We start from the raw sequence: 13,513 nt of genomic DNA, 5'->3' as shown, positions 1-13,513 counted from the left end.
TGGCTGCTCCTGAGGCACAGCCATCTGCCTATCCCCTGATTGTGCCTTTGGTGTAGGGCAGCCAGAAGGGCCAGCTGCCCACAGAGGCTCTCTGGGGCACTCACAAGGTGATCTCTTACCCTAGCACCCATACAAAGAGGACACGGCGCGTGAATGAGATTGCTTCTCAAGCAGATGGGTCACGGCTTCCTCCCTCCTCCAGGTCCAGGGTACTCAGCATACTGTCAGATTCCTGGGAAAGGCCTAATCAGATTTCTTCTATTCTCTGTCCTCTGACAGCTCTGAGAAGAGCTCCAAGCATTTTGTCACAATATGTTCATGGATCACCTGGAGGATCTTGATCTGCTGGAGCATCTCATTGGAGCTACCCAGTCTTCTGAGTCTACTGCAGCCCAGATAAAGGCTGAGAAGGGTAAATGAAAACAGGAGTCAGGGTAAGAGTTCTGAGTTTCATCAGAGGAAGAAAAGTGCTGAGACACTGACTGCTGTGCACTCAGACCAGCTAGCTTCGTACTGGGAGCAGCACCACAGGCTGTGAGGGCCCCAGCCTGTGAAAAATGAGAGACATTGACAGGTGAAGAGACAGGAGATGTCTGTAATGGATTCACAGCAGCGAAGAATTATGTCAGCATGCAAGGAAAAAGGCACAAGTGCCAACAGGCAGCCAGCCCCACCCTCAACTCCTCCTTTCTGCTTGAGAGGTGGGGAAGCACACCTGAGTAGGCCAACAGCTCCCACTGCAAAACAGCCAGGCTACACCCAGTGAAATCCTGTAGCCCATGCCCTAGGGATGTCATGCAGCCAAAGGCAACTCACCTGCAGTGCTTCAGTGAAGGCCTTGGTCTCAGATTTGGCAATAGTGCCTGCATTGTTCATGATCTGCTTTTGTCATCCCAGCACCCGTGTCCACCACGGTGAGCATGAGGCTCTGGGGATTTGGGACCACGTCAATCTTGAGGACAGGCTCTCATATGGGATCTTACCCAGTGTGTCACAGGCCACCCAGGCACCAGCCTCTCCCTGGGCATCCTCCATGGGACCCCATGCCTCCAAAAGCCCCACGGTGGGCCATCGTGTGCTCCCCTGGAGTCCCTGGCAGAGGAAGGTGACCATCCCTGTGGTGCAGGCTCACTTCCGAGGCATTGGAAATGAGCTCCTGCTGCATCTCCTTGCTGGGGTAGAAGGTGTTGCTGATGAGCAACATGAGCTGGGCAACCTTCACCAGCAGCCCCAGCCCGGTAACCTTACCACGTCAGCAGAACTGCACCACTGCAGCGCCCATATCCTTCCACCCTAATCCCCCTCCCAACGCCATCAGCCCTCCCCGCGGGCCTTGTCCAGTCCATTCGCCCTCTCTGCCCTGGCTGCAGCCTCCACGGGTCTGTGCCGTCGCCCGGGGAGCCGCGGCGGGACGCCGTGTGGGGTCTCGTAGCGTTGCCGTTTAACGGAGCGGGTTAGTGGCGCTGCCGCCCAGAGAACTCCTTCTCGCACTTCACAACTCCCCCGACACCCTCTAGCCCAGGGCTCCGGGCAGGGAGCCGAGAGCCGTGCGTCCCGGCAGCCGAGTCCCAGCTTCAGCCCGCGCTGCTCCCGAGGCTGAGCCGTGCTTCGCAGCTCCGTGAAGCAACTCTAACCAGTAGCCCTGTGGATGAGCAGGGTCCGAGATGGTGCTGACAGCCTGTAGAGATCGTGCCAGGGTCCCAGAGCAAAGCAGGCCTGTTTTCTCCAGTGGAAGACAGCACTTGGGTACGCTCTTTTTAGTGTCTTAGGACATTAAGATAGAATAGAATAGAATAGAATAGAATAGAATAGAATAGAATAGAATAGAATAGAATAGAATAGAATAGAATAGAATAGAACAGAATAGAATCGACCAGGTTGGAAGAGACCTCCAAGATCATCCAGTCCAACCTAGCACCCAGCCCTAGCCAGTCAACTAGACCATGGCACTAAGTGCCTCATCCAGGCTTTTCTTGAACACTTCCAGGGATGGTGACTCCACCACCTCCCTGGGCAGCCCATTCCAATGCCAATCACTCTCTCTGCCAACAACTTCCTCCTAACATCCAGCCTAGACCTCCCCTGGCACAGCTTGGGACTGTGTCCCCTTGTTCTATTCTTGGTTACCTGGCAGCAGAGCCCAACCCCACCTGGCTACAGCCTCCCTGCAGGCAGCTGCAGGCAGCAATGAGCTCTGCCCTGAGCCTCCTCTGCTGCAGGCTGCACCCCCCCAGCTCCCTCAGCCTCTCCTCACAGGGCTGTGCTCCAGGCCCCTCCCCAGCCTTGCTGCCCTGCTCCAGACACCTTCCAGCACCTCAACATCTCTCTGGAATGGAAGAGCCCAGAACTGGACACAGCACTCAAGGTGTGTCCTGAGCAGTGCTGAGCACAGGGGAAGAGCAACCTCCCTTGTCCTGCTGCCCACACTGCTGCTGACACAGTGTGCTCCCGCTGGGCGCTCACCTGACCGACCGTGGGATCTGAGGGTGGGATAAGGGAACGCAGGCCCCACAGCTTTCAGCTGTGAGCGCCTGAAGTGCCGAGAGGATGGCTGCGAACGACGTGCGGCGGCGGCCGGGTGGCAGGGGCTGTGGTTCCCCCCAGGAGCAGGGGGTGTGCTCCGGCTGTTTCCAGGCCCAGAAAGGGGCCAGGCCCGCATGCTGCAGGCCACCGCACCCCAAAACGTGCCGGTGCGCCTCCCGTGTCAGACATGCCAGTGGGTCCCTAGCGCACCCCAGAGGCAGCACCCCTTCCCCTGCTGGCCCTGTGTCCACAGAAGAGAGCTGCAGACCTGGCTTTGCTGCCTGATGCTGGCTACGGGACACCCTGAGAACACCCAGGAAGTGCCACTTCCGTCAGCCCTTGCTCACCCCGTAGCCCTTCCTCCCATGGTGATGGAGACACATACCCAAAAGGGCATTTAACTTCTTTTATAGAAAACAGCCACTGTACAGACACATTTACACAGATGAGGGATGGGAAAAACAAGGAAGAGGTCAGGCCCTCCCCTACAACACAGGCAGACAGGGAAGGCAGCCTAGGTGGGGAGCTGCTGCCTCTCGCAGGAACAGTGCACACGGCTGGACCTCCTGTCACACAACTAGGAAGCAGAAATAAAACTAGGGGAAAACTGCAGGGAACAACAGCAATGAGAGCAGGAGAAGGTGGGGTGCAGAGACCTCAACCCAGCCATGGTGTTGGGTAGGACTCAGATGTCCATGTGTCCTTGGGATGCAGTGTGGAGACCTCACTGCCATGGTATTGGGTAGGACTCTGACATCTATGTCCTTGGGATGCTGTTCACCTGGCAGAGTAGAGATGACAAGGCTTGGCTGGAGTCTCCACTGTTTACAAGTTTTACCAGCAGAAGTTGTGTGGGATGATTCCAGGTCCTCTGGAAGGAGAGAACAAGTGTCTGTGTGGGATAGGGACAAGGGTAAAAGAGGGAGTAACACTGGATACCAGCCCTCAACTCTGTCAGAGAGAAGGCCGAGAATGGCTTTTGGCCACAAGCTGGGGAAATAAAGCAAAATGGGAGGCAGTTGGACTGCTGTGAGATGCCAGGGGTCTCTTGCACACACACGACACGGGGTAGGAGAAGGCACATAGGCCTGAAGGCATCACACAGCTGAGCATGGCAGGAGCCAGGCCAGCCCTGTAGAGTGGAACCGTCCCTGGGTGTAGCATCTGCCATGGCAGTGTGACTTCGCAGGGGCAGGTGCGAGGTGTTCTGTCCCCATGATGCAGAGGTGTCCAGGGCTTCAGAGGATGCGAAGCTGCCTCTCAGTGTCCCTGCGCCCTCCAGGCGCCTCTGCTAGATGAGCATGCGGAACAGAAAAGAGATGCCAGCTCCTAGGGACAAGCCCAGCGCCAGGAAAAAGGTCATGACAGCTCCAGCCGTCTCTGCTTCGTGGGCAAGCACTTTCCTAGGGGAGAAACAGGTGTCAGAACTGTCCCTGGGGATGAGTTCAATGGAGAGAAGCAAAGTGGCCAAAGAGGAGTCAGAAGCTGTGCTCATCCACAGCAAGAGCAAATTGACTTTGGCTCCGAGACCCTGCCTCTGCATTAGGGGCTTGTAAAGAAAAAGTGCACCAGATGAGCTGCTCTGTTCTGCACCAGACACACCCTGCCCAGACTCCTGCCCCCATGCACTGCAGCTGCTGCATTGGTCAAGGCTGCCATGCTGTGCTCCCCTTCATATCCCTGCTGTGTCCAGCCCCTTCCCCAGCATGGCAGATTGGGCAGCCCAAACAACAGGTTCATCATCTCTAGGATATGGAAGCAGAAAGCTGGAAGATGGGAAACAGGAGTTGTCTTCCCTGAGGTGGTGTGGTGATTTGGCTCTGCACCTGCATACCCTTCTCCAGATGCCAGAGCTGGGCAGAGCCAGGCTCCAGGAGTCATGCTAAGGCTGGCACCTGGACGTATAACCAAGCCTTCCCATCCCCAGAGCTTTTACTCACTTGGGCCCAAAGCACATGCAAAGGCTGGCCAGGTAGCCATTGGAGATCGAGAAGATGATCATGAAGATGATGTACCAGGCGTCATGAGAGAATACAACAGGCAGGTAGTCACGGGGTTGTACGTTGCACAGCATGAAAAGAGGGACAAAGATGACACGGAGGGCCACCAACACTGGCAGGAGGCAGCTATCCTTCCCAGGCTGGAAGAAAAACACAGCCCTGAGCAACTGAAAAGTGGACACTCCCCATCCCATGGCATGCTGGCAGGGGCTGCACAGAGGCTGTCCCTATTGTGCCAGGGTTGTGGAGCAGCCACAGAGACAGCAAAGCTGATGAAAGACTTTCTGCTACAGCAGACCTCAGTATTACCACCTGCTGTGGTAAAGAAGGACTACTAGGTCTGAATGTCCTGTTGCAGATGACTTGGAGAACAGCAGCAGTACAGCCAAAATACTGAGCTGAGCTTGTGGGTGACTGCTAAGCCCTTGCTGGAAGTAACAGGCAGGCAGGAGAGGCTTGTGCACGCTCATGCAGTCTCCTCCTGCAGTGAACCACCATGCAGGACAAGGCTGGCTGAGGTAACTCCTCTCTGGCACCTCAGAACCTGCAAACTGGGCTTTAACCACCAGCTCTTCAGCCTCCTACGCCACCCCCCAGCCAAGCGGGGAAAGACCCAACAATCTGGGTATTATGTTGGAGCTGTTTCAGATCCTGGTGGGAGTGGCACAGGGAGTTACAGTCTCCTTGGATCCTAAGAGGCCTGGGCACATGAGGCTGGGACAAAGGAGGAGGCACTGTGCCCGTGTTGCCCCTACAGCTGAGACTTCAGCAGTCCTTCATACAAGATGTGCCTGGCTCTGTCTGGGATCCCCTTGATGAGGTGCCAGTGCTGCAGATGACTGTCTCCATGATCTGACATCAGGAGGGACCCACAGCTGCCTTGGGAACTGACAGGATACCAAAGCCACAGTACCCTTTGTGAGCATGGAGGGAAGCTGAGATTAGGCCAGCTGCTGTGCTGGTGGGCAAACTGGCAAAAGCCTCTCCTGCTTGAGGAGGATAAAAGAAGTGAGTGGGGCCCCAACCAGGGAAGTGAAGTTTAAACCACAGGCAGTCAGACTTTCCACACAGCCTTGTTTTAAAAACGTCTCCTGCTGGGTCATCCCACCATAAACGTTGTGGCCTGGACACCAGGCAACATGGCTCATGGCCAAGCCAATAGCAGCCAGCAGTGATGGCTAGGGGAGAAGTGGCTCCAGGCCATGGGGAAGCCAGGCTCCGACACAGCCCACAATGCATGGTGCTAAAAAGCTTCTCTAAACAAACAGCCTGAAAAATACAGGGGGAAATGATGCTTGGGGGACTGGTAAAGAGGCAGAAAGAGACACAGACAGGGAGAACTGCTTTCTTTGCCCACCCCCAACACAGCCCACATCACTCAGCCCCAGTGGCTATGAGCCAGGCAGAGAAGATGGGAGCAAGGGAACAACGCTGTGTCCCATACAGCATGGCTCTGCCCCACTCCCAGGACAACATTCTTCAAAGCAGCTGTGTCCTGTGCAAAGGCCAGACGTTTTATTTTGGGCTGCCCTGTCTTTCACCCTCTTTCTCTGCTGCCATCCTACCTTGCTGTTTGCATAGCTGGAGTGATTTGTTTACAAAGAGGCCTCATCCAAGCCATGGTGAAAGAAGGGCCAACCCTTGGAGGAGGACAGGACAACGTTGTGGTTCTCAGCTCTGACCCATAAATCTCTACTTAGGTCCTAAAGCCAGGGCAGGAGTAAACTCTGCACCTCCTTCCTGCTCCAAGCCATGGATAGCATCCTGAGTGAAAGCCATGGCCAAGGGCCTGAGGATGGAGAGTGCCTGGGCATTTTCTCCCTGTCCCATGCTTACCCATGTGAAGAGGGCAGTGAAACTTCGTCCTGTCCAGTCGCAGACATTAAAGAGCAGGAAGCAGGAGACAGGGATAAAGTAGAGACCTGCAGAAAACAGAGGTCACTCATGAGCCCAGGGTGCCCTAGGCTCTCCTGCCAACTACACAGAGACAGTCTTTCAGGTCTAGGTCCTCCTGGTTTCCCATTAAGCGCTGGAACAGTTTCTCAGCCAGGCCAGTGTCCACACCGAAACCATCAGGCACACTGATTTCCTCTTCCCCTCAGGCGCTGGCTTTGTGTGGCAAGGTTATGGTAGTGGGGGGCTACAGGGGTGGCTTCTGGGAGGAGAAGCAGCTTCCCCTATGTGTGATGGAGCCAGTGCCAGCTGACCCCAGGACAGACCTGCTGCTGGCCACAGCCAAGCCAGTCAGTAACAGTGGTTGTGCCTCTGTGTTAGTGTATTAAGAATGAGGTAAATAACCCAGAACTATGCAACTGCAACCAGGAGGAGTGAGAATACTTCAGAGAAACAACTCTGCAGGCACCAAGGTCAGTAAAGACTGAGGTGGAGGTAGGTGCTCCAGGCACTGGAATAGAGCTTCCCCTGCATCCTGTGATGAAAACCCTGGTGAGGCACAATGTCCCCTTTGCAGCACGTGGGGCTAACACTGGAGCAGATATCCACCTGCCACCCATGGAGAAACCCACACCGAAACAGGTGGATGCCTGAAGAAGAGCGTAACCCCATGGGAAGCCCATACTGGAGCAGACTCCTGATAGGATCTTTGGACCCATGGAGAAAGGAGCCCATGCTGGAGCAAATTTGCTGGTAGACTGGTGGGGGACCCATGCTCTGTTCCTGAAGGACTTCACCCCATGGAAGGAACCCACATTGGAGCAGTTCATGAAGAACTGCAGCCTGTGGACAGGCCTGATGTTGGAGAAACATCAGTTGTGGAGGACATCCATCTCATCTACGCTAGGTGGGGGAGAAGGCAGAGACATCGGGGCTAAAGTTAAGTGCAGGAAGAAGAGAGGAGTTGGGGGAGGTGGTTTTAAGATTTAGGTTTTATTTCTCATTACCCTACTCTAACGTGATTTGTAATAAACTAAACTTATTTCCCCGAGTTAAATCTCTTTTGCCTGTGATGGCAGTTTCTGAGCTCCCTGTCCTTATCTCAGTTCCTGAGCCTTTTGTTTTCTTTGCTCTTCCCTGTCCACCTAAGGAGGAGAGTGACAGAATGACTTTGGTGGGCACCTGGCTACTCAAAGCACCGCTTTCTTTGCTCCCATGAACCTTGGTTTCAGTTTCCTCCTACACTACTCCATCCCTGGCCACACTTACCCCATTTGTTTCCGTCTCCGAGGACAGTGGACACATTAGCTGTGATGGAAGGAAAGACGCCGATGGTGACAGTGAAGACGAAGCAGACAGACACAGCCATGACCCAGAGCTAGACAGGTGAAAGAAGGAAGATGGTACCAAACACAGCGCAAGAGACCAGTGCAAGGCTGGTCTCCTCTCCCCATGCTCCCCTACACCTGTGTCTATCCCCTGATATGAGGGGCAGGGCTTGCTGGCAACTCACAGACCTTCTTGAAAATAGCAATGACCGAGGGCTTCTCATCAGGGCTGTGGACAGGGATGATCTTCGAGTTATTCTGCTCCATCCCATTGGGCTCATCTGCAGAGAGACACACAAACAGCACAGCACACCTCAGAAAGCTGCGACCCGATTCAGTTCTTCTGTCTGCCTCCTCCTCTCAGCTCTTCCCATACCTTTCTTAATCAAGTCTCTCTTGGTCTCCAGCTCTGCGTTGTACACGTGGTACTCTGTCTTGTCCTTCATGGAGTAGTATCGGAAGAAATCCTGCAGAGAGACAGCCACAGAGAACTCTTTCACGTGTGAGGGAAGAAGGCTGCCAGGGGCTGTGTGGTGATAGCAGGTTGGGGCAAACGCAATAAGGACAAAGTGGTCCTTCCACTTATGTCGAATGCTGATGCTTTTCTGCTCAGCCAGTGGCTCACTTCCACAGTACCCCAACAATATTGTTTGAGGTGGGAAGTATCCCAGAGACCTCCCTTAGGACAAAGATGCTCAGTAGGAGCCAAGGCTGGGGTGCTAGTGGGCCACAGTCTGTGGATGTGCAAAGGTCCCACGGCCCCACACCATTCCCCATCAGGACAACAAAGTCTCACCATACGAGGCAGAAGGATGTAGGAGAAGATTGCCAGCACAATTGCCACACAGGCTGTGGTGAAGTAACCAATGAAGCTCTCGGGTTGCTGGGCACCAACTGGAAGCACAGGAAGGGAGAAGACGGCAGGGGAAAAGACAGAAGATGATGAGGGTTGAGAGGAGTGAGGCTCCCTCCTAATGCTACAGCATGGCCCCAGCAGATCCTGTTGATAGCAGTGCTCTGGGAAGGCTGTCACCTGCAGAGCAAGGATTACTCACTTGCAATACTGAAGATCATTGCCAAAGCAGCAAAGGTGCCTGCCAAGCCCTGCCCACTCATGATGGGAGCTGTGTAGCTGGCAGGCAGGAGTCCTGCCAGCCCAAAGAGGCTACTCTGGAGGATGGCACCAAAGGCTGTGAAAAGGAAAGAGGAGCAGAAATGAGGAATTGAAGGCAAGATGGACTGTACCTCTGTGGGGAGCCAAGAGCCCTGCACAATGAGGCAAGGCAGGTCTCCCTCCTCCTTGGCTCTCCCACAGCAAAGTTCATGCTTTTCTCCAAGAGAGATTATTCTTAGGACACGGGACTGTGTCCTTTTCTTTCCCCCTGCTGCCTCACTCACAGTTGATGAAGACAATGCTGATCATGGTGAAGACAAAGAAGGGAAGAGGTTCCATGGCAACCTTCACCATAATGGCAGTGACTAAAAACACCAGCCCAATGGCCACCAGGCTGCCTGATATGCGGATCTGCTGAGGAATCCTGCAAGAGAGGGTTTCAGTAAGGAAAAGTCTGTGAGGCTGCATTCAAGCTCTCCCACAGGAATCCCAGACAAACCCCAGCACAGGACACAGGTGTTTTTGCTTTTCACTTGACGGAAAGGGCTGTGGCTTGGCTTAGTGCTAGGGCAAGAGGATGTGCCAGGGCTGTGTGGCCCTGTAGGGGCTAGCAGGGTCAAGGACAAGGCAAGGCTCACCGCTCGTGGATGAAGGAGTTGAGGCAGGTGAAGATGAGGAGGGGCACCATGGCGCAGAGAGTCATGAAGTTGTCAAAGATGGACTGCAGGTAGGAGGGGGAAAAGGTCGTCTGGTTGGAGGAGCGGCTCATCTCCGGGTCTGCAAGGCGGCTGATGAAATACTGTGAGGGAAGAAGCCTGGTGGAGCCAAGGTGCTGTGAGGCCTCCTCCCAGCACGCTCAGGTCACCTTTGTCCCTGCTCCAGCCCCATGGCCAGCCACCTCAGCACCACTCATCCCACCAAGGTCACCCACACATCTGTCTCACGAGTGCAAACACAGGAGCTATAAACTGCCCTGTGCTGCCACACCTACAGCATGGGCCCTAGACATGAGAGAGGACAATGAGTATTATGGGTGGCAGCAAGAGGGAAGTTCTCACCTCCCTGGCAGTCATGAAGAAATTCCATGGCAGCAGTGTTCCCAGACCAAGAATGAAGAAAATCAGCCAGACAGCCTTGTACCTGCAGAGGGGACAGAACGGTTCAGAGCACAACATGGGGCAGGGCAGCAGAACAGCATCACTTCTGACCAGGAAGGCCAGTGGGATCCTGGGGTGTATTAGGAAGAGTGTGTCAGCAGATCAAGGGAGGTTCTCCTCTGTCTCTACTCTGCCCTGCTGAGACCTCATCTTGAATACTGTGTTCAGTTTTGGGCTTCCCAGTTTAAGACGGACAGGGATCTGCTGGAGAGGGTCCAGCGAAGTGCTGCAAGGATGATGAGGGGACTGGAGGGCATGGCTTATGAGGAGAGGCTGAGGGACCTGGGGCTGCTTAGTCTGGAGAAAAGACTTAGAGGGGGTTTGATAAATGTTTATAAGGATCTGAAGGCTGCCAGGAGAGGGGGACAGGCTCTGCTCACTGCTCCCTGGGATAGGACAAGGAGCAATGGAGCAAAACAGGTTCTGCCTCAACACAAGGGGGAACTTCTTTGCTGTAAGGGTCACAGAGCACTGGCACAGGCTTCCCAGAGAGGTTGTGCAGTCTCCTTCTCTGGAGCCTTTCAAGGCCTGTCTGGATGTGTTCCTCTGTGATCTGTGTTAGATAGGATTGTCCTGCTCTGGCAGGGGGGTTGGACTTGATGATTTCCTTGGGTCTCTTCCAACCCCTAATATCCTGTGATCCTGACTGTCTCAGATCCCACAAGAGGTAACATCAGACTGAGGAAGGAGAATGAAATGTATTGCCCTGTGCCAGCTCTACATCCCCTGCTAGCCTGGGCTGACAAAGGAGATGTGGCACCACAGAGGGGCTATGGGAGGCTTTCCCTGGGAGGGTAGGAAGGTGGGTGGAGGCTGGCTGCTCCTCACCATGTTGCAGCCAGCTGCAGAGGAGCCATTGCCAGAGCTGTAAGTCATGCTCCCCAGGCATGTCCCAGTGCCAGGGACAGCTTGCAACCTGTTTTCTATGGAAAAGCTGATGGAGAGAGCATCTCAGGGATGTTACAGCTCAGCAGCCCAGTGAGCATGTAGGAGAGGGAGTCCCATAGATGCTGGATACCCCTGTCCTCTCAATAACCTAGATGTGCCCCTACACCAGAGCCCAGCATTACCTATCTTGGGGCCCGTCTCTTGCTGTCATCTTGTGTGGCAGGAGTCAGTACAGGTCCCAGCAAGTCTTGTGGCTGATCTCCGTCTGGAAAGCAAACAGGATTTTATGGGGAAGTGAGGGACTCGAGTCAGGCGGAGGCAGTGCTGCTTTTAACCCCCGGCCATGCTGCCAGGTAACCATTCCACAGTACTGGAAGCCAAACAGAACCAGCAAATAGCAAGAGCATAGTGCAGCAGCTTTGGAACCTGTGGCTCAGAGTCCGCTGGCCGTGGCACATGGCCTTATTTTGCCGGACGGGGGCCACCAAGCGCTCGCTCCGAAACGGAAAGCCTTGCGGTGATGCGCAGGCTGCTCAGCGCCGCCTGCCAGCTGCTCCGCAGCAGCTCTTACAGGATTTGTGAGCTCGCAGGTCTCTGTCCCCAATCCAGAGGCTGTAAGCCTTCGCTCCCATAAGCGCAGCAGCCCAGCCTCCCTCCGGCGCCCGGGGCACGGCGCCACACAAGCCACCTTTCATCCAGCAGCCTCTCCGGCCAGAGCCGCGCAAACCCTCCATTTCCGATTCCCCTTTCCCTGGGTCACCTTGGAGACCCAGGGCGTCTCCGGCACCGCAGCCTGCGCCCCAGCACCCGCCGCTCCCTTCGCTCCGTCACCACCTGCCCAGCGCCCTGCCCGCCTGGCGCTGCTCTCCCCGCAGGCAGCCCCGAGAAGGACCCTTCCCTCCCCAGTCCCCCCCAGCTCTTCCTGGGGCACAGCGGGATTAGCTGCCTCGGAGACACCGCAGGCCTGCCTTGTCCTTTTCCAGCCCGAAGGGTACAGCATCGGGTGCTCCGGCGCCCCTCCCAGGGCTTCATCTGCAGCGAGGCTTCCGGCGCTGGCTGCCCGGCGCCCCGGGGCATGCCGTTCGGCTGCCCGCGCCGCGGCCGCGGCTACCCCATCCCGACCCGCGGCCTGCGCCCCGCACGGGCGGGCCCGGAGCGCATGCTGGGAGCTGTAGTCCCCGCGGGGCGCGGAGCGCGGCCGAGCCGCCCCTCGCCGCGGGTCCTGCGCCGCCTCGCCTCCTTCCCCCGGGGCGGTCTTCTGGGAGGGGGTGGCCGTGGGAACGAGCCTGCGGCTAGGATGGAGTCGACACACAGCCGGTGACTGTGGAGAGCGATTTGGGAACCCGTTGGCTTCTTGGCAAAGCCAGAGCAGGAGAACAGGTGTGTCTGCCTGGGACCGAGTCCCAGCGACCTGGCAAGTGCCACCCCATGACTCTGAAGCCGCGTGCAGTGCTTCTACCGAGTGTTGCAGTGCAGCGAGTTCAGGGTGTGAGAGCCTCTGCCTCGAGTGAGGCACTGGAGCTTCCCGAAAAAGCATCCCGAAATCCCCGCCGGGCAGCCCGCCCGTGCCTCCGCAGGCAGGGAACGCCCCGAGCCCTGGCAGCGGTTTAGCAGCGACACCTGCGAGTTGCTGCCGCCACGTTACTCACAGAACCCCCTCTGGCGCACCGCTCGCCCTCCAGCAAACAGATCTCACCCCAAAGCAGAGGGACGAACCCCAGCCTGCCCCACAGCTCCCCAGCAAGCTTTCGACAGTCTGCCCCTTGCCCAGCCAAGCTCTCTGCCCCATCCCAATCTCCCAGCAGGTTACGCGGGTGTCCCAAGAAACCAGGGCAAGAGCGGACCCCACAGACACAGCTGGGGATGCGGGAGCCGCGGAAAGCCTGGCGTTCAGCGTGTTTTATAGCAGCACAGTTCCCCCTTTTCCGCACTGCCCTGCCCTTGGGGGTGAGCGCCAGGCCCCGGCTCGAGTCACGGGGGCTGGGCCATGTGGCTATAGTGGCATCTGTGGAGGAGGTGTCAGGTACCACAGCTGGCACACGGCCCAGGTCCCACCGTCCAGGGAAGGGGGTACGGGAAGAGTGGCATGGGGGAGTGGCAGGCGCCAGGGCCAGCAGGGAGGAGGTGAAACGATCAGAGACTGGAGTGTCCTGCGGAAGGGCACTGTGTGCTGCTTCACCATGCTGCTTTCCTGGCCACCTCCTGCTTCCGTCTGCACAGTCCCCGCATCCCTGTGTCTGGAGCCTGACCTCCTCAACAGGCGCTGCCTGGCTGCAGCCTCCTGCCGGCTTTGTTTGTTTTCTGTCTCACTTCACTAAATGCCTTATTTTTTTTCCCACAAAGAGCTGGTGCCTGCCAAGGGGCGCACAGGTCAGCATTTATTATGGCAGGAAACGTCCAGCTGCCAGCTCTTACAGACAGACTTGCAACAAACAGAAAAGGTCACAGAAACCAGCACCAGCAACAGGCGGCAGCAATGCTCCTACCTGACAAGAGCAGCCCTACCATAAGGGACTGGAGGACAGGCTCCAAACATCAGGCTGGCACAGCACAGATCTAACCACCTCCTGGAGGAGTCCACTGATGTTTAGCCTGGCTACCAGCTCAGCG

General features: G+C 56.3%; 1 protein-coding gene across 6 annotated transcripts in view; it reads right to left on the bottom strand.

Moving 5' to 3' along the window:
* Window positions 1-2,915: 2,915 nt before the first annotated feature.
* SLC29A1 (solute carrier family 29 member 1 (Augustine blood group)) overlaps window positions 2,916-13,513 on the bottom strand; it is a 35,962-nt gene continuing 25,364 nt past the window's right edge. For 4 of the 6 annotated variants that reach the window (XM_064158813.1, XM_064158811.1, XM_064158816.1 and 1 more), the window contains exons 2-13: window positions 11,086-11,168; window positions 9,917-9,998; window positions 9,497-9,657; window positions 9,143-9,282; window positions 8,800-8,934; window positions 8,541-8,638; window positions 8,121-8,211; window positions 7,934-8,025; window positions 7,686-7,794; window positions 6,360-6,445; window positions 4,464-4,663; window positions 2,916-3,926 (exon numbers count right to left, since the gene is read on the bottom strand). In XM_064158813.1, coding sequence (XP_064014883.1) covers window positions 3,815-3,926; window positions 4,464-4,663; window positions 6,360-6,445; window positions 7,686-7,794; window positions 7,934-8,025; window positions 8,121-8,211; window positions 8,541-8,638; window positions 8,800-8,934; window positions 9,143-9,282; window positions 9,497-9,657; window positions 9,917-9,998; window positions 11,086-11,114 — 1,335 coding nt within the window. In that variant the 5' untranslated portion in view covers window positions 11,115-11,168 and the 3' untranslated portion in view covers window positions 2,916-3,814. Of the gene's footprint in view, window positions 3,927-4,463; window positions 4,664-6,359; window positions 6,446-7,685; window positions 7,795-7,933; window positions 8,026-8,120; window positions 8,212-8,540; window positions 8,639-8,799; window positions 8,935-9,142; window positions 9,283-9,496; window positions 9,658-9,916; window positions 9,999-11,085; window positions 11,169-11,741; window positions 11,824-11,871; window positions 12,061-13,513 lie in introns of those variants that run through there. The other 2 variants (XM_064158812.1, XM_064158817.1) reach the window with 2 other exon arrangements.

The sequence above is a fragment of the Pogoniulus pusillus genome, chromosome 18, assembly GCF_015220805.1.
Source record: "Pogoniulus pusillus isolate bPogPus1 chromosome 18, bPogPus1.pri, whole genome shotgun sequence".
In the NCBI taxonomy this organism is placed as follows: Eukaryota; Metazoa; Chordata; class Aves; order Piciformes; family Lybiidae; genus Pogoniulus; species Pogoniulus pusillus.
This window is presented reverse-complemented; position numbering and strand designations above follow the sequence as displayed.